This window comes from Fukomys damarensis, unplaced genomic scaffold, assembly GCF_012274545.1.
Source record: "Fukomys damarensis isolate Sample0158 unplaced genomic scaffold, DMR_v1.0_HiC HiC_scaffold_1, whole genome shotgun sequence".
Taxonomy (NCBI): domain Eukaryota; kingdom Metazoa; phylum Chordata; class Mammalia; order Rodentia; family Bathyergidae; genus Fukomys; species Fukomys damarensis.
In genome coordinates this window covers 28,637,625-28,662,757 of record NW_022900913.1, presented here as the reverse complement: position 1 = coordinate 28,662,757, position 25,133 = coordinate 28,637,625, and the positions used below count along the sequence as shown (strand labels likewise).

Here is a 25,133-nt window from a genome sequence, read left to right as displayed (position 1 = left end):
AAAAAAAAAAAAAAAAAAACCTCTGAAAAAATTTATAATATTCTAAAATCTAAGGACAAACATACATAAAAACAAATCCTCTACTTTAACAAAATGTTATAGCATTTTTAACAGTTATGCATTTCTACACAATTCTACTTCTCAATCAAGAGACTGCTAGGTCATTTTCTATAAACTGAATCTCTAGCTAGTTCTTAAGAATAGTTACATTATGGCATGGTGAGCTTTTGCTTACTTTATTTACTTGCTGAGCTGCTTGACTATATATATACATATACATATATATATATATATACATACACACACACATATATATATATATACATACATATACATACATATACATATATATGTATTTATTTATGTATTTATTTGGTACCGGGGATTGAACTCGGGACCTTGTGCTTACGAGGCAGGTGGCAGAACCACTGAGCTAAATCCCCGGCTGCTTGACTATATTTTAACAACAAATTTTTTAGTCATTTTAAGAGAATTGCCAGATTCTAATATTCATTATTGTGAAATGCATCGTTTAAGGAAAACAGTATAAAAAAGTTAAAAGTCAAATTGACAAGTGAAAACCAGTTCCTTATTGTTAGGGAAAGAAGTTCTGAAAAATATTTTTATAATACTTCTTTTACACACCAAAGTTCCATTGTTTTGTTCTCAGAGTAAGAAGGAGCAGTTCCATCTAAATTAAAATATAATCAAATGTAACTAAAAATTTGGGGTTGGGAATGAGAGTACTTGTGTAGTGTATCAGACCTAAGAAGACCCCAGAGCCACCTACTTTTGATATTTGCTAGTTATTTTTTTGTAAAACTAAGTCTATTCCTTTGGTTATCCAAAAGCCAAATCTATCACTGCATATATTCCATTTCCAAAACAACTAATGATAACAATAATATGTTAGCATGAAATTATTTCTCTTGTTATATGGTAAGACTATATGAGCTTTCTGTATCAATGCCTAAGGAAAAAAATTACTTAGAATAGTACATTTATCAGTGAGTAGGCCCACGGTCTTCCTATATTACCAACACCTTTCTTCAGTTTTAATTTTGAAACAGGGTTTCACTAAATCATCAGGTCACCAAGGCCAGGCTCAAAATTTTGATCCTCCTGCCTCAGCTTCCCAGAGTGTTGGGATTACAAATAAACATTTTTTATCTTGCCACAGAGCACATCAAATAATTATTATGTTATATATACAATGCTTTATCACCTTATACTTATCCTTTAAATCTTTATGAAAATAATCTAGAAATTCACAAAGTATAACCTATTTTTTATACTTTCAACACAGTATCTTTGTAAAAGTCATTGTAATGGTGACCTAAGCGAGCATAAGTAAAAACTACAATATTGGTTTCAAGTACCTTAAGATTTCTCCTAGGAAATCTGTGACTCATTCTTTGATTAATATGAATAATATTTTTTTTAGGAAAAAACATTAAAATAGCTCAGGAGATTGACTGTTACAAGATTACAAAATACTTCAGAATTTACAGATTAAACTCATTCCAATTTACCTTTTGTCATTAAAACAAATTAACTCCAAAGTAATTATCATGTTCAATTTAACTAGCTTAAACTAAGATCCTATGATTATTTATAATAAAATATATGAAATCTGCATATAAACAATATATTAAGAATGAAACAAATCTTATTATTTTTTCCAATATACATAAAATATACCTAAATACAAAGTTCTAATTTTTCATTAGAAAGTACTTCATCTTTTCTGTAAAATGCAGAAAAATTTCATCACTGTTGCAGAGATTCCTGAATTATGTTAAGACCATACATTTTCTGATACACTTGCATGAATTTACTCCTGGAGTACAGCTCTGATCTGCATAGGTCACTTCTGTCTACCCACTTTTGTTATATCTTCATTACTTCATACCTTTACCTAATGATGGAAAGCCATCTCTATGAAGAATAATTTTAATTCTGGGACAATGATTACATTTAAACTCTCCTCAGCATCAAGAAACTTAAGATTAGCTACCAAAATTCATATACTGCTATAGAAAATGCATACAAAAGGACATCATAATTTCAAAACCAATACTTGCTACCAAGATGCTGATATTTTGAAAATAAAATCCATCCTTACAGAAAATTCTAAAGCCAATTATGCTTATAAGAAAAACACCACTTACTTAACTGAAAACACTTAAAACAGATATAGCCAATTACGAAAAACTAAAATATGATGACATAAAATACAGAGTGGGCTGAATGGTTCATTATCTTATTCCTACCCAAAATTCTTTATCTCTTCATTCCAAATCACAGAAGGCAATACAGGCTGAGTATCCCACAGCTGAAATGCTTGGACTGAAGTGTTTACAATACTAGTTTTTTAGATACTGCAAAATTTGCAAAGACTTTACCAGCTGAGCATTCCTAAATTGTCTATAATCCAAAATTTAAAAATCCTCTGATGTCTGAAATTTGGTGTTAAAGAAGTTTTGGTTTTTTGGATTAAGGATGCTTGACTTGTAATTTACTTCTCATAAGGGTTATAGTACAAGAATACTGTAAAATTATAAACTATTTAGTGAAGCTAGGCCATTTCTTATACTTACTAACATGGAAAGTGGACCTTGGGAAAAGATGAAATAGGCAAAGATAAACAAAGGAACTCCCTCTTCAACAAAAGAAAGCAGGAATTTTCAGTATAAGAGAGAGATATTAACGTCTATAATAGGACATCCCGGAAGCAAAGATAAATAGCCTTTTAAAATTATATAATTATAGATGTTAAAAGTATGAGCAAAAAGACTAATAAAAAGGTCCTTTTGGAACATGATGACACATTAAGTTAGAGTCATCCTATCAATGTATATAGAGAACTACCCAAAGAAGGAAAACAGGGGACATAAATATTTAGCAGCCAGAGAATGTCTTTTATGTGTGGAACCAGGGTTTATCAGGTTCCACCACATCATAGGTAAAATAAGTCAATTCCAAAATTATCAGCTATGTTTGTTAAACTTTCTAATTTTATTTAAAGAGGTACTCAAAAATTTTTTCTAGTTATTAAAGGAGTATTTCTCTCATAGCAAATGAACATAATGGCACATAAATTCAGATACTGGAGGAAAACTTTCAGTAAAACATGTAGGCTAGAAATGTTTTGTTTGTTTCTTATTACCTGTAACACAATCATTGTGAAAATTTCTTGGTGCCACATCAATAAAAGTCAATTTTAGAATTTAATCCTAAAGAGTAAAAATGGTAACTAGTTACGAATTAATTTCAAGTAGTTCCTCTGTTAAAATCAGAGTATGCAACCACTTAATAAAAATTTCACTATTATTTATTACCATGAGTATAATCTTGGAGCAATATATATACTGTTAATCTTTCTAAAATCTCAAGGTAATTTTTAATATTAAAAAACAACTCCCAAGTTTGATCCCCAGTACCAAAACAAAACTAAAAACAAAACAAAACAAAAAAAAAACCAACAAAACCAAAAACAAACAAACAAAAAAAACTACCTCACCACACAATGAAGAAACTGAATACAAAATGACAAGGTTCATATCAAAGGTGCTGGGTTCCAAAAGCTTTCAAATAAATCTATGAAATAATAAAAACATGGGTTTTCAGAAAACTAAGAAGTCAGCAAAACCTACTTTAATTCTTAAAGCAACAGATAAATGTCATCTTTACCAAAACTGTAAGTCAGCTCTGACCTTTATCTTTTCAGTTACCTCTGTCAAAGTCACATCATCAAAGATTATAAAGTGTTTAGATAATTCAAAGTAAAATATAATTATAACTTTCTACACAAACAGTACATTATATGTTGATTTTTGTTTCATTATCCCAAAGAAGTTAGTAGTATAAAAGGTTTGCTAATATGCAATCGAACCTATTTGCTACTTTTATTTTTATTTGATTATTAAAATTAAAAACTTCTCATTTCAACAACAGTGATACAGTAAGATTCAGGAAAGCTAATAAAAAGGAGTTCACCATTTCTGTTCCTTTCAACACACACTAAAAATCATTTCAAAATTAGACTTTTTAAAGAACACACTTTTCCATAGCACAGATAAGATGTCATGCAGATATTTAGTTCTCTAAGCAACTAAAATATCTAGGTCAGTAAGTCACAATTTTATATATATTTTACAAGGTTAGTTGTCTTAGGATTCAAGAATTTTGGGTAGGTCAATATTATTAAGAGAAGCTGAGAAATATGTTCTTCACTTGACATGCGTTTATTTGTATAAGAAGTCAGAAAAGGAGATACTTAAGAATCTATAGCTATTTATTTCCTGAACTCCACACTACAAACCAAAGAGAAAAGGAAACAGCAAATTAATTTTATCATTAACATCAAAGGTTTATATGAAAGTTAAAACAAAAAACCCTAGCTAGAAAAATGAAGACTGTCAGCAATCTCTTTATTATACATACTCAATATACATATAAACATAGCTCAATAATTTCTAAATATCTTTTTCAAAATAATGTTTGGTCACCTTGATAGGAAATATACAAATTTTTAACATGTTTCTTAGCACTTGAAAATAATTATTTAGTGATGATCCTGTGATATAATTAACAAGATTATATTTAAAAATGAGCTCTACTCAATATCAAGAAGTTATGTTCTATAATTACAAAAGAATAAAATAGAAGAACAGTGTATCAAACAAGAATATTTTAATCATAAATCTAAGTCATAAAGCATGATTTTAGTTTGGATGATCAAATGTGTATATGCATTTGTAAAGATATCAACTTCTTAAGTTCCATGACTGATTTCAAACACTGATTCATCAGTCTCTTCCAAAACAGTGAAGGGATTCTGTAGATAGTTTATGAAGGGACAGTGTAGACAGTGTACATGGTGTATGAAGAACAACACATCAAGGACTTATTTTTATTTGATTATAAAGCATGAAGTAAGCCTACACTCAGCATAGCTCTCTACAAACTCCACCCTATATATTAGTCAGATAAAAGGGAACACTTAACTGTAATCACCATTAAAAGATTCTTGATTCTTAAAGTGTGCTACTTAACATTAAAACCCCATAATTTACTAAAAAAAAATGTTACATTAAGATGGTACCGTTACAAATTTACTAAAAAAAAGAAATCAACTAAAATATATAACTGCCTAATAAACATACATGTACAATTTCCTTAAATGTACTGGCTTTAAAGTAATTCTACAGTAGTTAAACTTGTTTTGGCAGAAAAATTTTTAAGATGTACCATTATATTAATATAATTTATGGAAAATGTTTATCATATAGAAATGGTAACACTCATTTTAGTGGAAGACTACAAATAAGTAAAATCACATAGTGCATAATAGATGATAGATATACAATAGAGATTAACAAAATCTCAGACAGCTGCTTCAGATAAAATGTGAAAATAGGAATTTAACATTTGAGATGTAAGTATTAGTAAAAAAATGGACTTGAGAAAAGACATAAAGATTTAATTACATGTTCGCTAGATGGTGAAGTGATAATGAGAGTATCTTACCTTTATCTTGAACTTCTTTTGAAAAGCGCTCCCTTTCAATAGCTGACTCTCTCTCTATTCGTTCAATTTCAGCCAATGCGTCCAATTCTACTTCATCATATATAGGTCCCTGTTGTGATACTTGTTGCTGATTCTGTACCACAGAAGTCTGGGGTTGTTTTGTAGCAAGTGAAGTGTTCTGTTGTAAAACAGGCACTTGATTTGCTGGAAGGAATGCTGTTTGTTCTTGCTGCGACAAACACTGAGCAGCATTTAGTGGGCGGTTTATATCCTGTGGAGTAATGGGTGTTTTTGAAGTCTGTCCTGGATACTGCACATTAAAAGGAATATCATTTTCTGAAACATTGCTATTTTCCATACCAGAAAGCATATCCTCTTGCTGGTCCATGTCTGAAGACCTTACACGAGAAAGTCTTAACGTAAGTTTAGTAGAGTCCTTGGATGGAGAACTAATTATATCATACATTGCAGCTTTCTCACTCTGGTCTTTTTCATCCTTGCCTAATTTCATTTTCTTTTGCTTCTTTTGTTTTCTTTCTGGAGAATCTAGCAAGATGTCTGGTGGAACATCTCGAGGTGATGAACAAGGCAAAGGTTGAGATTGTAAAATTAAAGGTGGTCTTGATCCTAGGAAAAACAATTCAATAGAAATAAACTAGGTGTATGAAGGAAGTTTTTGCCTGCATATGAAAAGCAACACCTTGGGAGAAAAGATTGGAAAGATTGACCTAAGAGTCCTGTTCCCAAAAGAAATCTATGCTGTTATAAAAACTAAGTGAAAGAGTCCAAAAGTGGAAAGAGCTGTTAAAACAAAGAAAGAAAGAAAGAAAGAGTGAGCACAAAAAGAAAAGAGAAGGAAGGAACATGGGAAGGAACTGAGGGAAGGAAGAAGAAAAAAGCAAAGAAAGAAAAAGAAGCAGTATCTAGGAAAAGAGCACGATGCAGACAGGTGAGCTCAATATGAAATGTTTGTTTTGTAGTGGTACAGAAGATGGACCAAAAAAATCAAATATTTAAGAGTTAAGAAGGTTGTGATTTGTAAGGATCATTGGATTTATCAGGAAATATAATAATGGATATAAGAGAATGCTATTAATGATTTACTGAGATTAAATGAATGTGGGAGATTAAAAAAAAAATCAATGAATACAAATTTAAATCTCTTGACAGAGACCTGGTAAAGCATAAGTTTATTTATTTAATGATGAAAACCAAGAGAATAATATCTGCTATGTGCCTTAAAAATGTTTGTTTTTTTATCCAAAAATTCATTTGGAACAAGAAGAGACCTAGAGGCCAGAGATTTAGCTCAGTGGCACCAAGCTGGCCTCACAAGTGCAAGGTCCTGAGTTTGATCGCTGGTACCAGGAAAAAAAAAGGCCAGGGGGAGGAGAGAGAGAGAGGAGACAGAGAGGCAACAAAGGAAGGCAGGGGGTATAAATATCCCCAATTTGAAACTATACTACAAAGATACTGTAATAAAAACAGCAAAGAAACAAACCTAAAGATCAGTGGAACAGATTAGAAGATGCCAAAACAACTCCAGACATACTCAGCTATCTCATTTTTTGACAGAGGAACCAAATATCCTCATGGGAGGAAAGATAATCTAATTAATGGTGTTGGGAAAATTGGGTTTCAACTTGCCAAAGATTAAAACTAGACCTGTTATCTCTCACTATGCAATAAGCTAAAACTGAAATGGATCAAAGATCTAATTGTTAAAACAGAAACACTAAACTGGTTGGAAGAGAGGTTAGGCAGAACTCTTGAAGACACTGGCATAGGAAAAGACTTCATGAACAAAATCTCAGTCACATGTGAACTACCACAAAAAAAAACCAACAACTGGGTTCTCATCTTATTAAAAAGCTTCTGCACAGCAAGAGAAACCACCAACAGAGCTAAGAGACAACCCACAATGAGGGCAAATTTTTACCAGCTGTTTTTCCAACAAAGGACTCCTATCTCGAATATATAAAGACTTTAAAAAAAATCAGATCTTCCAAATTTAAAGACCCAATCCAAAAACGGCCATCTGAAATGAACAGACATTTCTCATTAATTTCAGACAAAGAAGAAGAAAGAGCAAAATAAACATATAAAAAATGTTCAACATCATTGGCCATTTAAGAGATGCAAATGAAAACAATGTTGGTATGTCACCTCATTCCAGAAAGAATGACTATCAAGAACCCCTGGCAGGGTCACAGGGGAAAAGGAACCCTTCTCCACTGTTGGTGGAAGTGCAGACTGGTGCAACCACTGTGGAAATCAGTATGAAGGGACCTTGAAAAACAAGGATCTAATCCTAATCTCATTTGACCCAGCTATTCCCTGCTGGGTATCTTTCCCAAAGAATTAAAAGAATCATACCACAGTGATAAATGCACACCCAATGTTCATAGTGGAACAGTTTCTAATAGCTAAAATTTGGAAACAGCCCAACTACCCATCAACTGGTGACCGGATAAAGATGTGGTTTTAATAAAATGGAGTACTACTCAGTCATAAAGAACAAGAAACTAGAGACATTTATAGCTAAATGAATGAACAATGAGGCCATGCTCTTGAGTAAAATAAACAGGACACGTGTAAATAACAAATAGTTTCTATGGTATGAGAAACTGAAAGTGTAAATAAGGACAAAAGTGTGTAATAGATAATGTGAAATAGGAAGAAAGGGTCCAAAGGGGAAGGAGAAGTAGAAATACAAGCAGTAGGGGAAAGGAAAAAAGGGAAAGGAATAAATATGAGAAAGGAAAAACAGAAACAATGTCTCTGTAAACAGGGAGAGGTGGAAGGGTTGAAGGGAGGGCAGGAGAATAGGGAAAAAATAAGAACCAAGATACATCATGTAAAGGTACAAATTCCCAATGATGAATGTCATCACATTGTACATCTAAAATGTACCAATAAACTTAATGAATTTTTTAAAAAGTTTGTTTTCTTAACTTGAAATATGAATATCCTACAGGAAATTTTAGTTTTAATAGTACCTTTAGGAGTTCCGTCACTTCCAGCAGGGGAGCATACTGGTTGTGGAGACCTCAGGGAAAAAGATGCAGCATTCCTCATTGTTGAAGAATCTCCATCCTAAGAATAACAGTATAAAATTTATATCTTGAATGATAAGAGAGCAATCTTAAAGAGAATCAATAAAAGACATAAATTACTGACAGGTAAAGTGTTGCAATTCAATAGCATAATTCTTCTGCACTTTCCTGTTTTCTTCTTGGTATATCTTAGAAGAATTGAAACTGTATCCAAAAGAATCAACAGCCTAATCATGGCAATGAATAAGAAACTTGGTATTACTAGCATGCTCCACTTTTGTTTGCTATTTTCTAGAAAAGGAGCCATGAACAACCTATAAGGTTGTAAATGTTTTGAAAGCAGAGTCCACTGTCATCTTTGATCCTCAGATATATGAACCTTATATAAAAATACAGCCAACTCCATTATAAAGCACATTTAAACAATGAACAATTTCAGTTAATATCAAGACAACTCCATGAAAAAAATTGTACAAATTTTAGAGAGAAAAAGAGCCAACTACTAATAAATAAAGGTTCATTTAAGAGAATATTTTGGTACAAACAGGATTAAAATGGAAATTTAACCCTGCCCTAAAGTCTGTTGGTACAGAAACCATATTGTTCACAGGTAGAATCTCAGTGCTTAATATAACATTTGAAAAAAAAATAACATTTGATATAAAGTAGCCATCCTTTAAACTGTGGAATGAAAACACTAGGTTATATCACACATATTAGAACTTTTTTTATTACCTTAATGATAACTAATATATTACATACGTCACTACTTAGCCTGTGCACCATGTGTAGGTAGTCATCACTTGAGCCATGTCTGGGATTATCTGTGTGATGATTAGCTGAACTGCCAGATAACGGACCAGAAACTTTATTATCATGTATGTTTCTCAAACCACCTGCAACAATGGGACTTGATACCGATGCTGGAATTAATAAGAATACAAAGAAGGGTTCATAAACTGTTAAATTCTTAGAGAATAATGATTTACAAGAAATATTTCAAACATACAGATGTTACAAAGAATAATACTCATGTACTGTCCACTCACTTTGATTAAATTTTAACACAATGCTTGAAGTAATTCAGATTTATTTTTGAAATGATTACAGATATGGTTGAAGTTTTCTATTGGTATATTCCTTTCCTCTATTCTTTTCCCCTTATTCCCTAGAAGTAACTAGTTTTTTGAGTTTCAATATACACTATCTGTGTATATCTTTATACTTCTGCTGTCAATGAATATATACCTAAATAATACATAGCACTACTTTGCACACAGCTTCACACATGACATGTTTATATATCCTTTTAAAACTTTTTAATTCATTAAAATTTACTCATTTTTATAGATGTAACTTAAAATTCATGTTTGAAATAAATAAATAAATATAGAATTCTGTTGTATAATTAATGTTCTTAATTTACTTTTCCATTCTTATGCTGGCATGTTCATACTGCTTAAAATACAGTGGTACCTCAGTTCAAGAACTTAATTCTAAGGGGCCAGGGATTTAGCTCAGTGGTACTGCAAAAGAAAAAACAAAAACAAAGAAAAACAAACAAACAAAAAAACTTAATTCTTTCCATAATTCTGGTTACAAACCAAAGTGGATGAGAACTGAATCAAACTTCCTCATAAGGACAGCACTGAATCTAACTATTGAATTTGATTTGATTCTTGACACACTCAGTTCCCAACTAGAATTGTGGAAAGAATTAACTTCATGAATTGAAAAATCACTATATTTGCTGTTATAAATAATGCTGCAGGGTGTATTCTTGTACATAAGTCTTCTTATAACTCTATATGACCTGTAGGTAATAGTAACTAGGAGTAAAATTACTGGCTATGCTCATTTTTAAAATTTACAAAATACTAGAAAATAGCTTTAAAAATCGCTTATGTATGAGAGTTCCTGCTGCTCTGTATTTTTGCAAGCAATTTCTGTCTTTGTGAAGGTGACAAATGTCTCTGATAATCACTTTAATTTACATCTTTTGATTACTTTTGTGAAGCAAAGCAACTTTTCATGTGTATTGGCCATTTAGACTCCTTCCTTAACAGAGTGTTTCCTGTATTTTCTTCTAAACATTTTACAATTTTGCTTTTTCAGTTAGATCTTTAATCCACACAAAATTGTAAGTGTTGTGTTGAATAGAGATCTAGTTTTACTTTTCTGCCATATTACAGCTAATTCTCTCAGCACCATTAAAGAAATAATTTTTTCCCCATTAACACCTAAAACTGTATTAGGTTTCAACATGCTTATGTCCCTAGGTTCTTGATCATACTCTTTTTCACCATGTATTATTTTTCCATGCCTGTACTAACACACAGTATATCTTTATTTCTATTACTTGAGCTTCTATTTCTATTACTTGCCATTCTCCTTTTCAAAGTTATGCTGTCTACTCTTGGACCTTTAGTGCTCACTTCCACAGCATATATACTCTTGGACCTTTATTCTTCTATACAAAATTTTAAAAGCAGTTTAACAATAACTCTCCTTGGGGTTTTTTGTAATAGTATATTGAATTTATAGGTTTTTAAGAAAACAATCTTTATCCTATTAAGTCTTTGTATCCATGAAAAGATAGCGTAACTTTATTTTCTAGGTTTTCCTTTAATTTTTTGGTAAGTTTTATAATTTTCTCCACAAATGTCTTACATCGATCTTTAAGTTTATTCATAGTCATATCAGTTTTCTTTGAAAGTGTTAGTAATATTTAAAAATTTATACTTTAACTTTTAATTGCTTACTATCTGGAATATAAAAACACAATTAATTTCATTATAATAATCTATACAGTATCTTTTTTTGGTACTATGGCTCAAACTTGGGATCTTGTGCTTGCAAGGCAGGCGGTGGAACCACTGAGCTAAATCCCCAGCCCTGAAACTTTCCATACTTTTTTTTTTTTTTTGGTACTGGGATTGAACTGAGATCCTTGCGCTTGTGAGGGAGATGATGGAACCACTGAGCTATATCCAGACATTCAGTTGCTTTTTTTTTTTCAGTTCCCGGGATTAAACTTGGGACCTTGTGTTTGTGAGGCAGGCAGCAGAACCACTGAGCTAAATCTCTGGCCCTTGCACAATATCTAAATGGAATATTCTCTTATTAATTATAGTATCTTTTATATATATTCTCTTTAGTTTTCTACAGTGACAGTTATAATAACTGAAAATGACACTTTGTTTCTTCTGTATCCTGTCTTCTGGTATTAGGTAGAATATACACCTCTCATTGAGTAAAAGTGGCAATTATAGGCATTCATGTCCTATACCAGATTTCAAGCCAAATACCAAATATTTATCCCTTTTGCCACTATATGGTCTTTATTAGGATATTTATATCAATCTAATCTTATAACGTGGAAAGTTTCAAAATAATGAATGGAAGTTGAATTTTTAAATATTCTTTTGGCATCTATTAAGAAGCTCTAAGATCTACTCCACATCTGAATTATATTAACTATTTAGTATTAATCCACACCTTCCTGACACAAAGGTTGATTAACATTGCTTCTCTGGTTTCTTAACACTTAGAGATATTATTTCCATGTTCATACATTACAATGGTTCTATAATTTTCCTTCTGGATATTCGTCTTCATTTCACCTGGCTTTGATCTCCAGCTATTATATCACTTGATAAAAGGAACTGAGAAAAGTGTGGATGATTTTCTTTTTTCTAGAGTAGTTTAAGATTCAAGTATCTCTTCTTTAAATATTTGGTGTAACTTATTAAACTCTGTGAGTATGGTTTTATTCTTTCCCTAGATTTTCAAGGAAGGTAGATTTTAAACTATAAAGTGAGGCATAGGAATTTTAAAGTATGACAGATAAATTCACTCTAAAATATCTGAATCAATTTATAATCCTATGACTATAAAAGGCTTACCAATCTAATATAAAATTTCATTTCATTTAAATTTTGGCCATATCTCTTTCATTATAAGTCAAATTGACAAGAATTTTATATGTATTAAGCCTTTCTATATTCGATGAGCTATTCTTTTAGAAATTTCCATTGTGTTTGTCTTATTTTTATCAATCTCCACAAAATCTTAGTATATTAAAAAATTAAATTTGTTTATAATACATGTAACAAATATTTCCCCCATATTTGTTTACATATTTATATAGTTAAACATATATATTTTCTTTTCTTGTACAGAAATTAACAATCTGTTTTTTTTTCATTTCTGTAATCCAGGTTTCCAGTCTGCTTAAAAATAAGGTTTCTTCAGGGCCAGGATTTAGCTCAGTGGTTCCACAACCTGCCTCGCAAGCACAAGGACCCAAGTTAGATCTCCGGTACCAAAAACAAAGGTTTCTTCAGTTCTGAAGAGTACCACAAATCTGCCAAAACTTTCTTTTTGTTATTTTATGATTATTATTTTAAAAGTTTCTCCACCTAGAACATTTTTATTCTAATAAGTGATCCAAGAAGCCAACTGAAATTTCAAAATGCCTAATTACCAAATAATTTAATAGTCCATTCTAATATACTGATTTAAAGATGTCATCTGTACAATGACAGAAATATAATTTTCCAATGACCAGTGTAAAAACTGATGATAACAGAATCAGTGGGCAAAAGATTAATGAAAAATAAGATATTTGCATAGTCTCTATGAACCCACAAATTACGTAGTAAACACAAAGGAAAAATATATACTTTAACTTATATGTACAAAGAGATCAGATGGTCACCGCCAAAAATAAATAATAACTGGACCATCTGGCATTATAAATTTTCTGATGTAATGCAGTACAAAATGCATACTATTTATGTTATACTCTTACCAATAATATATAGGTGGAAACTAATAAAACTTTTAAAGATAACTTCCGCTTGACAGAAAATACAGGAGATATATGGAGAATTAAGCCACACTATAAGAAAACAGCAAAGTCCACAATATATGCTGTTCCACAACAACAGTAATAGAAACTCTTCAAAAGACAAAAATAAATGTCATACGGAAAAAAGATATAGGTATCTTTTTAGACTAAAACCAAATACAATGTGTGAGAAATTGGATTATATCACACTCTAAAAAGAAATAAATATATTAAAGACATACCTAGGACAACTGGTAAAAACAAATGTAGACTGGACATTACAATACAAAATTGTTTTTAATTTTTAGAAATTATTAACACGGCATTTACACGGGAGAATCTTTTCCTGCAGAATGTCATGATGCTTGGTGGTGTTCATTGTTCAGCTAAAATTTTTTGCATGGTTAAAAATTTTACAATATAAATTTGGAGAAAATGTTTCAAATTTTACCTTTCTCATACTTTAAATTGTCCCATTTCTGAATTCTTTCTTATTGGACTGACATCCATTTATTCCTTGTTAGACTACTTTAAAATTTAGAATAACTTTAATATCTAGATGGGTCTAATTTTTGAATAACATTTTTAGATTGTCAAATATTTAAGCATTCTAAGAAATGATTCATTACTAAACAGTAATCATTTTTCTCATTCGATTATTTTTGTAAAGGCTGAGTATATTTTGCTAAAAAATTTAGTATTTAAAGCAAAAGCTGATGCACTTTCCCACACTTACTTAGGTACATATACTTTTTTTTTTTTTGCACTGGGGATCAAACTCAGGACTTTGCACTTGTGAGGCAGGCAGTGGAACCACTGAGCTAAATCCCCACCTCTATATATAATTTCAATTATCTTTTTTTTTTTTTTGCACTGGGGATCAAACTCAGGACTTTGCACTTGTGAGGCAGGCAGTGGAACCACTGAGCTAAATCCCCACCTCTATATATAATTTCAATTATCTTTTTTTTTTTTTTGCACTGGGGATCAAACTCAGGACTTTGCACTTGTGAGGCAGGCAGTGGAACCACTGAGCTAAATCCCCACCTCTATATATAATTTCAATTATCTTTTTTTTTTTTTTGCACTGGGGATCAAACTCAGGACTTTGCACTTGTGAGGCAGGCAGTGGAACCACTGAGCTAAATCCCCACCTCTATATATAATTTCAATTATCTTTTTTTTTTTTTTTTTTTTTTTTTTTTTTAGGTACTGGAGATTTATCTCAAGGCCTATGCAATGAGTTGCACCCCTCTCCTCTCTTTTATTCTTAATTGGAGACAGGTATTTCTAAATTGCTCAGCCTGGGCTCAAATTTGTGATCCTTCTGCCTCAGCCTCCTAGAACTGGGATTATAGCTATGTGCTACTCTGTCTGGTTTATGTGGTCATTTCCATAAGAAACAAATGTGCTTGCTCTCTGACATCCGTCCTCTGAGTAATTGTATCTAAAATGTTCTTCATAAATGGGTGCCAGAGCCTGGCATGGTAGCGCATGCCTGTAATCCCAGCACTTGGGAGGCTGAGGCAGGAGGATCACTATGAGCTTGAGGCCACCCTACACCAAAAAAAAAGTTAAGAACATACATAAATATGTTCAACATTCACACTAAACTGAATACTTTTAAAAAATAAAAATCTACTCTAAAAATATTAGTTTTCTTCCATTGAGTTAAGTGTGTAAATGGTCTCAACCTAATAATTCATTATCTAGTTTTGGGAAACAAGAAGTTGGCTGTTTGACAGATGACTAAGTTTAAAAGTTTACAAATAAAGCTATAACTCTGTGCATAATAAACAAGAATACACATACAGGAACTAATGACTGATAGCAAATATTTACAATTTACCAATTTTTTTGGTACTGGGGATCGAACTCAGGACCTTGCGCTTGCAAGGCATGCATGGTTACCGTGAGCTAAATCCCCGGCCCTACAATTTACAATTAATTAAAGAGGACCAAACCAAAGATTTTTTTAAACTATCTTTTCCAATTATCTGTTTTAAAAATATTTCTCAAAGTATAAAAAATTTATATTAGTAATAAATTAATACAGTACAGAACCCACACCAATATAATATCAACATAATACTAAATAAGGACTAATTAACTAGTAATCTAATCCTAAAAATATCTGCATCTAAGATTATTTTTCTCCACAATTTATATTTTACCAATTAAAACCTAACTGCTCTTTAGCTTAGTGCTATAGCAAGGAGAAAGCCCAATTAAAAGAATGGCTCTTAACCTCATAATTAATATGATTAGCTATATAACTTAATCCAAAGAGCCAAAATCACTGCCTTTTTCACTTCCTAAATCATAAATGAAGCATATTTTAAATCAATGATTTAAGCCAGATGACAGGGGAAAATTTTTTTTAAGTAAGTGTACAGTACAGTATTTTAGTATGTGTTCTAAAAACTATAAAAAGAAAAAAGGTTGCTTAGAATAATAGGTATTTCAGTATTCCCAACAATGTAAAAGACAACTTTCTTACCTTGCTGCATCTGTGGATGTGTTGTGTAACTTGAAGGATGGGAATATGGCATGTATCCTGCAGGGCTTTGTGGGGCATATGGACTAGGCACTGGGCTATTTTGTTGTGGCATAAATCTGTTCCCAGAGCTTGTCTGTGGTGGCACGAACCGGCTAAAACCAAAAACCCAAATAAGGAATATCAGGAAAAGAAATTATTCCTTGAAATTTCACTGTCATAAAATTCTCTTGCAAAATAGAACAAAGCGAAAACCATTCACAACTCATAACCTGAGTTATATTAAACAGTTAAAAATGGAAGTAATTCTCTTATATTACCTACATAAAAGTACCAATCTAAGCGATACAATGTTGTGTTTCATAAAACAAAGTGTACGTATTTTCTTATCTCAAATACTTTTTTGTGGTGCTGAGGATTGAACCCAGGGTCTCATGCATGCTAAGCAAGCATTCTACCACTAAGATATACCCTCAGTTATTTTAGCACATTCTTCTGTCAACATAAAATTCCATTATACTAACAGAGTAGCTACTTCAATTAGTACATTGAGAGTATTTCTATCTACATTTTAAGGCAAAAGTTAATGAGGATCACTAAATATTTCAGATAATTACATGTAACTCATTATCTAAATATATACACCGCATACTCACAAATTCAAGCAATACTTAATAAATGACATATACATATCATGTCTTTTCTTTTACCTGGAGGGGCTATGTGAGATAGTGGTTTGCTGATAATTGGAAGATGCAGGACTACTGTGCATGGAATTCTGAGAAAGTTTATACTGAGACATCATCATTCCTATGCAACACATAAAAATATTAAATGTTATTTTCTTCTAATAGGAAAATTTTCCTTAAATTACTTAAATCAGTCATTCTGTCACAAACAATCAAGTTTTCTATTTTTGATCAGTGTTTTCATGTTGAAGAGTAAAATATATAAATGTTATAAAACCATAAATTTCAATTACAGGTAATTTCACAAAAACATTTTCTCATACAACTAATTCATAAGTAGAAATAAAGATGATGATGATGATGATGGTAATGATTAATTTGAGAGTTAAGGGATAAAATCCAGGGTTTCGCATATAATAGTGAAATGCTCTTTCCCTGAGAAAATGCCAGCCCTGATCATGATTATTAGAATTTACTTATTTACTAAATATCTTAGAACTGAGACTTAGCCTTAGTACTGAAAAATTTAGAAGTCATCATACCTAACCTTTGACCGTACCATAGACTACAGTATATAATATAATAAGCTTTTGGCTTTACTTTTCCTTAATTATATGGAAATAGTTTATCATATATATATATATATATAGCTTGTACTTATACATTTAATTTCAAAAAGCTATTTGTTTCATTGTGGTTCAGAACTAGGTCTTAAAAAGTATGTTACTTATGGGCCCAAACTGAATTCTTGTAATTTTTATTCAAAAGTCTGTGATGCAAAACAGAACATCTTTTTCCGGACTAACTTTTTTCCACTTAGGAATTAAATCAATGTTTCACAAAAGAAAATATGAGGACAGCTTTCAAATTCTCATATATCTTTGCAAGCTAGATAATATTTATAATTGTTATACAAAAGGCATTTGTTACATAGGAGAAGCAGAAAAATTCAGCTACTTAGATATTTTTAAATTAGAGATAAAATTTATGATTCACCCTGAATTTTCTTATGACTTCTATAGTCAATCTCTTTCTGAGAGCTGCAAGAATCAAATTATATTCCTAAATTTCATCTCTTGTTGACATGAAATCTGACTTTCAGCAGCAATATTCAAACAGACATTGCATATTCACATAATAGAAATAGCACAGAAGGGATTGTAGCTCTAAAGTCAATGTTAAATGAAATTAGGGCTCAAAAATCATCTCAAAGTCGACCACCATTGGTTCATTTTTAAAAATTCCAATTTCTAAGCTTTCTTTTCCATCTAAAATTCAGTATAAAATTGTTTTATTCCATAATTACTATAATTGTTGCTGAATTATTTTTAAATAAAGAGCAATACCATGAGATTGAAATTAAATTTTTTTTGCCTTTGAATGAACAGTTATCACCAGGACAAATTGAAATTACATTTGAAAGAAATGGCTTTCAAAATAAAAGGAGTAAATAAAATTTTAAGTACTTTTTGATGAATTCAAATTCCAAAGAATCGATTAAAATTGACATATATTATTAACTTTTCTCCATGTGTGACTCATATTTACATTTAGCAATCAAAAATAATCTTTAAAATTTTTAAGTTATCAAGAAAATGTTTTAAAATCACAACGTACAATTGAATTTTAAATGCGTCTATAGTTTTACAAAATGGAATATGTAATAAGTATATATAGTATGTGACTGAAAGGTGAATGCTCTAAGTTTTTATTAGTGATTACTACCAAAATTAAATGCTCAAAAATATGTTATAAAAATACAGTATTAATAACCTGGGATGACTCTATCTAAATTTACTCCTATTCTAGACCTGATATTTCTATTAGTCTTCTTTCAATCAACTGTCCAATTTTCTTCTATATTTCTTTATAAAACATTTATAACTCTTAATTTCTTTTCACCATTTATATTGTCTCCTATTACTGTAACCTAGTTTATCGGTTCTGATGAAGACATATCCTTCTCCACTATACCTGTCTTTAACTTCTGAAAGATAAGTTGAACAGAGGCATTCCATGGGCTGCATTTTGGGGGATAGTTAACTATGCAACTGTTTTAAAATGCAATTAACACACAAACATACAGTCAATAAGCTTAAAACACACAAGAACTAGGAAACAAAAATGGAGGGGCTTCACAGAGACGCTGCCAATATAATAAAGAATGAATCTGAGTTGGACCTTCCAGAATTGTCTCCCTCTGTACTTCAGTTTTGAGACCAAGCAAGTACTTGGACTTAAATTCAGCAAGTTTCACACCGGTATAATACTCTAACCCAAATGTCCTATCTGAGAATATAAAAATTCTATCTGTGTTAGATATATTTTAATATTTTATAATACTTATAAATTATATTTTGTTTTATACTATAAACCAATTTTTCTGATGCTAAGGCAAACAGGAGTAGTAAATCAATTACTACATAATCACAATCTCAAAAATACTAAAATACTTGTGATGTTATTTACAAATGTATTCCACATTCAAAGGCTTTTAATTATTTCATTAAAGACTTTTAAATTCAATCAACCCTGATTTTTATCTAAAAGAAAATTCCTAAAGCTCAAGGAATAAAATAATATATTCCAAAATAACTAACAAAATACTCTTGAAACTTTGTCTTAAATCCTAAGGAATTTAGTTACATATTAGAGTAGAATATTATCAATTTTATTCTCCTTGTTATTTGCCTGATTCAAGGCATAAACAGACAAACATAGATGATAAGTTAGTTTGGTAAAGAGGACACTTGAATTTATGTGTAAAATTAAGTTCTGATAAAGGATGTGTAAAAATATAGTATAAAATTTAATTATTAAGAACCTTACCACTTTGTACATATCTGTTCTGCATGCTTTTCTCCCTGAAAACATTAGGACTCCTTGCCAGGACTGCCTGCAACAAGACTGGTATATCGCCTTCCGGATCATCACTGCCAAGGTTATCTTTCAACTCTCTGGCATTAACATAAATAAATAAATGAATAAATAAATAATATATATGTAAACAAAAATTTAAAGTGATTAATTTATTAAAACTTATGACACAAAATAGATGACTTATGTATGTCCAACATTATGTATTTTAAAGCTGTTATCTCTGAAAGAAATATTATAAAAAAATTAGAGAGAGGAGTTATTCTAACAACAACTCTTTTTGCCATTTTATTTTACACAGGGAGGAAAAAAACCCAAACCATTATTTTATGGAATTATGAATTTAAGATTAACATTAATTTTAGAACATAAAGTTAAGAGTCTATTTTAAACTATTCAAAATAAGGGAAAATCGAGAGGTGGTAATTATATGAAGAAGCTGATGTTTGGAGAGGGAATTTGTTTTTTCTCCCTTACATCTGAACATGAGTGAATCTGACTTTCTGGGAAAGGTCCTCCTAGTGGAATACTCTTACCATACTATTTAAGAAAAGATACAGCAGTTATATAAATTTTTATATATTGGTTTCTCAAATTTATGGTGTATGTGGAAGCAAACAAGTGACTAAATATAGCAGCAATTTTCAGTAAAATTTAAAGTAGCAAATTAAATCTCACAGCTATATAAAGTGATAAAATCAAAAATATACAATATTTTAAATTTTTATACTCTAAATGTCAGTACCCTACATTCATTGAGTTCAACAATAAAGATTCATAAAGATGGTATCCAACAATGAGATGCAAAAAATTTCTAGGATTAATCTTAAAGGAGCTCTATATAGGCATAATGTGACATAATATTTAGATGTTGTAGAATGTCTAGTGATATATTAGTTTTACATTCTTTTTTTTTTTTTTGGTATCAGGGATTGAACTCAGGAACTTGCACTTGCAAAGCAGGTGGTGGAACCACTGAGCTAAATTCTTGGCCCAGTTTTAAATTCTTTTTGATTCAATCAGTTCTGTTTCTCCATCAGAAAATCCACTTATTATTTCACTTTAAGAGTCATCAACTTTGGGCTGGGGATTTAGCTCAGTGGTTCCACTGCCTGCCTCACAAGCACAAGGTCCGAAGTTCAATCCCTGGTACCAAAAAAAAAAAAAAAAAAAAAAAAAAAAAAAAAAATCATCAACTTTAAAAAGAGCTCCAAAATATGCACTGCATCTTATAAGAGACTTTTGTATTATAATGTGCTATATTTTAATTATTCTAAGGAATAAATCTTTAAATTAAAAATTAATAAAGAATAGAAGGTCATAGGGCACAAGATAAATTTTACTTTTTAATATTTTTTTGTTGTTAAAATATGGTATGTATTACTTTTATAGTAAAAAAACCACATTTAAAGAAACTACTGTCACAAAGTAATTATGACCCATTTAAATCTCATTAATACCTTGTCACAATAAGGGTATAGTCTCATTTGGCACTGATGCATTTTAAAAAATAAGCTATATACTTAAAAATTTTAAAATAATGAATAAAACAAGGAATACTAATCTCTTAGACTGAAACTTTTAACTTTATTTTAGATGTAAAATTGATTGTACTTACATGTGATCTGTTGACACTTGATTGAGGCTATGGACAAGCTGTGAAACCAAATTGTCATCCCTACAGGCCAAAAGGCAATTCACCTCTTCTGCTATTCGTGCATTAAAGAGAAGGCTCTTTGTAGTTGTAGCAGGTAAAGGAGATGGAAGAGGCAGCTGGTTCAAGACTATTTGGAATAAAATCATATTATTAGAAATTGAGTGAGTGTAAGAAGGCTCTTTAGAGTTTAAATGTATTTTGGGATTAAAAAATAAGTTGTAAATATCAATGTGACAAACTATTAGAAGGTACTACTCTGTTCCCCCCAAGTAACTCTAGAAAATTCTTAAAACATTACTTGAACCAAATAGATTATACTGCTCTAAAAGTGATATTCAGCTTCTTCATATTTATGCTTGTTCATTTTAGAAAATTTTATTAAATTAACAAATTACTTGCCAAAAAGGTAAGACTAAAACTAAGTAACTTCAAAAGTAGTGATTAATTGCCTTTATTCTAGCTTGCAAGATTTATTAGAATCAGTAGTCCTCTAAAATAAACCAAGTAAAGATAATTGGTTTTTCATCAGACAGACATGTAATACATTTTTTAAAGAACTAAGGTATACAAAAATAAAAAGCTCACATTAGCAGGAAAACATTCATAGCATCCTGGAAGAAAAAGAGTATCTACAGGAATTTTGGTCTAAGATATAAATTCCTATATAGTTTTTCTCCTTTATTCTGGTAGTAAATAAAAGAACATCAAATTTTAAAGACCTTTAAATTCAGCTATGTCTTCTCCTAATGGAAGTGCGTTCCTTTGTCTAAACTATAGGTTAAGAAAACAAATTAAAATGTCAGATATCTTTGTTTCTGGTTTAATTTTTCTTTTTTTTTTGTTACCACAGATTAAACTCTGGACCTTGCACTTGTGAAGCAGCCACGGTACCACTGAGCTAAATCCCTGGCCCTTTCCTGTCTTAATTTGTAATCAACTCCACATCATAATTATGCTGCTCAGCCTGTTACGTAGTAACAGGTTTCATTAACCCCTCCCATTATTACTTAGGATATAGGCCTTATTGGGAAGACAAATTTACAAAATGAGGTACATGAGAGGTTATAAAAAGGCAAAAAGAAATTCCTAATCCTGTATCTAATTTTGTACCTCTATGTATTGAGTTTATGCCTGACCTCTACTAAAGTTAAGTTTCAAAAAGTTTTCTTACCTGAAGTATGCTAACTCAACCAAATACTTTCTTATTAATTCAAACCTTTTAAACTAGTTTTGCTAGTTTCCCAAACTCAAAACTGCTACCTAATTTTATTTTACTAAAACTAACCAGAAATTTATAAAGACAAAACCCAGATAGAATAATATTTGGGGATACTGAATATACATTAAAACATTTCTTGAAGTTACTTTCTCATAGCTTTTTACTATGAAGCTCTGTATCTTGCTTAATGCTATAAAATTAAGCCATCTTCTCACATTCTACTTCTCCTTCTCACATCTATTTTCCCTCTTTTGATTCAAGTAGGATGGCACAGAAACTAGTACTGTGGGTAGATTTGGCAGCATCACCCAAGGATAAGTGCCACTACCAAAATAATGATTCCTCCCAAAATTGTGTAATTTTAAATAAATTTCAAAATGTTGAGAATGTTCTTAAAATTTCTTAAGTGTTCATTGTAAAACTGGCTGCTGAGATCTATGACAAACTCCAACAGATTACTCAACATGACTTCGAAAATAAATGTCACTAAGAAATTAGGTAACAGGAACTGGCCATGGTAGCCCATGCCTATAATCCTAGCCACTCAGGAGGCTAAGGCAGGAGGAGGACTGTAGGTTCAAGGCCAGCCCAGAACAATTTAGCAAGATCTTGTCTCAAAACATACATATATACATACATACATACATACATTACTACATAAATAAACAGAGCCAAGTGTGGTTGTGCAACTCACTTGAGGAAGGACTACTTGAGTTTGGGGACAGCCTGGGCTACATAGTGAGTTCAAGGACTCCCTGAATTACATAGCAACACCCAATCTCAAAAAACAAAAAATTCAGACAAGATCGGGTACATTCAGGGTGGTATGGCCGTAGACAAAAATAAAAAATTCAAAAAATAAAAATAATAAAAATAAAAAGGGCTGGGAACACAGTTAAGTGGTAGCCTTGAACTGTTAATTCTTCTGCCTACTCTCCCAGGTACTGAGATTAATGGCACGTGCCACCATGCCTAGTTAGTTTTTTGGTTTTTCTTAAAGGTTTGTGTCTTCTTCTCTGATCTTTACTTCTGTATTTGTCCCTTTACTGTATAAGATCTTTTATCAACACATGCTACCATTTCTTAATGGGCCCAAAGCAAAAAACAGAAATTTAGGCATATCTGTAAGTTGACATTTCATTTTCTATATGTATGCAATAAATTAAACATACTGAATGTCATTAAAAACTAACATTTAAAATTTTTCTTGTTAATTGTGACACTGAAGATAATTTTGGTTAGTTAAAAAAAAATCAATGTTAACCAGCATTAGAACTTAAATTAGATAAATTAACCAAACTTACGGTCTGTGAGACTAGCAATCCCCGCAAGAGTAGTTATGGGGACATGGGGCATATCCCCATTCATTCTGAAGTTCTGGAATGGTGTTGCCTATAAAAGTACTTAGTTCAGGTGCCAGCTGTCATTACTTCCCATTTCCCAAATACTGAAACACACAAAAAACAGACAGTTATTTGTAGGAATACGTCAAATATATTACTATAAGGGAAATGCTTAACTGTTATAAAAATTTCTGCTTTTGTTTGTTCAACAGTAACAATCATTAACTGTATACCACTTACCATTTAAAAATCACTGTAAAAATACTTTGTATACTTTAAGTGATTTAGGCCTCAAAACAACCCAGTAAAGTAGGCATTATTATCTTCTGCATTTTATTGATATGAAAATGTACTTACAGAATGTTTAAAGAAACAGTGAAGCTTGATTAGAACTCAAGCATTCTGATTCCAAGGCTCTGGAACTACTTCCTAGCTAGTAGCATGTATTATTAGCGAAGGGTACTCTGTCAATCTGGAGAAGCCCTACACTTTCCATGTTACAAACACACTAAAATTTAACTTTATTAACTGGCTTCAACTTGCCTATTAGCTATGTTTCTTAACACTGTCCTACCTAAGCCACATTCTCTAACTACATATTTTGTTGAGAAATTCTTCCTTCCTAGGAAGGCCATCCCTATTCAAATTCCACAATTCTTTAAGACACAGGGCAAGTACTAACTTTATGAAACTTCAAATTCACTCCAAAGCCATCTTAATCTACTCTGAATTTATGACAGTTAGAGCCTGATATTCTTTTAGAAAATGGTTATACAGTGTATTCCTCTGTTACATCTTTAAACTTTTCTTATATTTTTCTGCAAGATTATTCAGTATTCACATCTTTACCTTATCTTTCCAGCTATCACTGCAAGATGCTTATAAAAATTAATCACAATCAATATGCAATCATATCAAGGTCAGAGAAAGGTATTTTTAATGTTCCTGTACAAAGAACTTAATTTAAATATTTAATATTATGATGTGAATCATTGCTCTATGTATACCAAGACATCCTATAAAATTGTTGAATATCTTGTCTTCTGTTTAATGTCCCCCAATTTTTCTCATCTTTGTTTCAACATATGGCTTGTGGAACACTTACCTTTAGTAATACTTGAAAAGTTTTCTATAAGTAGACAATATTTTAATAAGGCACACATTAATCGATTCTATGCTTTTATTAAATATTTTATAAACTAATCAGCAAACAGGAGTATTGTCTGTATCAACTAAGACAGAGTTAAGATAGAAAACTGAAACATGGTTTCTCGTTTAAACATTTCTCCTCTGAATACTGTATTTGCTAGTATTTTATTTTTAAATTTTTGGTACTGGGGAAAAACTCAGGACCCTGCTCTTGCAAGGCAGGAGGTGGCACCACTGAGCTAAATCCCCAGCACACTAGTGT

The 25,133-nt window shown here is 31.2% G+C and overlaps 1 protein-coding gene across 2 annotated transcripts in view; it reads right to left on the bottom strand.

Moving 5' to 3' along the window:
• The window catches only part of Nipbl (NIPBL cohesin loading factor), a 101,514-nt gene extending 77,691 nt beyond the window's left edge, over positions 1-23,823 (bottom strand). For both annotated transcript variants that reach the window (XM_010605480.1, XM_010605481.3), the window contains exons 1-8: positions 23,684-23,823; positions 21,122-21,287; positions 19,456-19,583; positions 16,648-16,747; positions 15,941-16,092; positions 9,351-9,511; positions 8,532-8,628; positions 5,533-6,159 (exon numbers count right to left, since the gene is read on the bottom strand). In XM_010605480.1, coding sequence (XP_010603782.1) covers positions 5,533-6,159; positions 8,532-8,628; positions 9,351-9,511; positions 15,941-16,092; positions 16,648-16,747; positions 19,456-19,583; positions 21,122-21,287; positions 23,684-23,747 — 1,495 coding nt within the window. In that variant the 5' untranslated portion in view covers positions 23,748-23,823. The remainder of the gene's footprint in view (positions 1-5,532; positions 6,160-8,531; positions 8,629-9,350; positions 9,512-15,940; positions 16,093-16,647; positions 16,748-19,455; positions 19,584-21,121; positions 21,288-23,683) is intronic.
• Between the last annotated feature and the right edge of the window lie 1,310 nt (positions 23,824-25,133).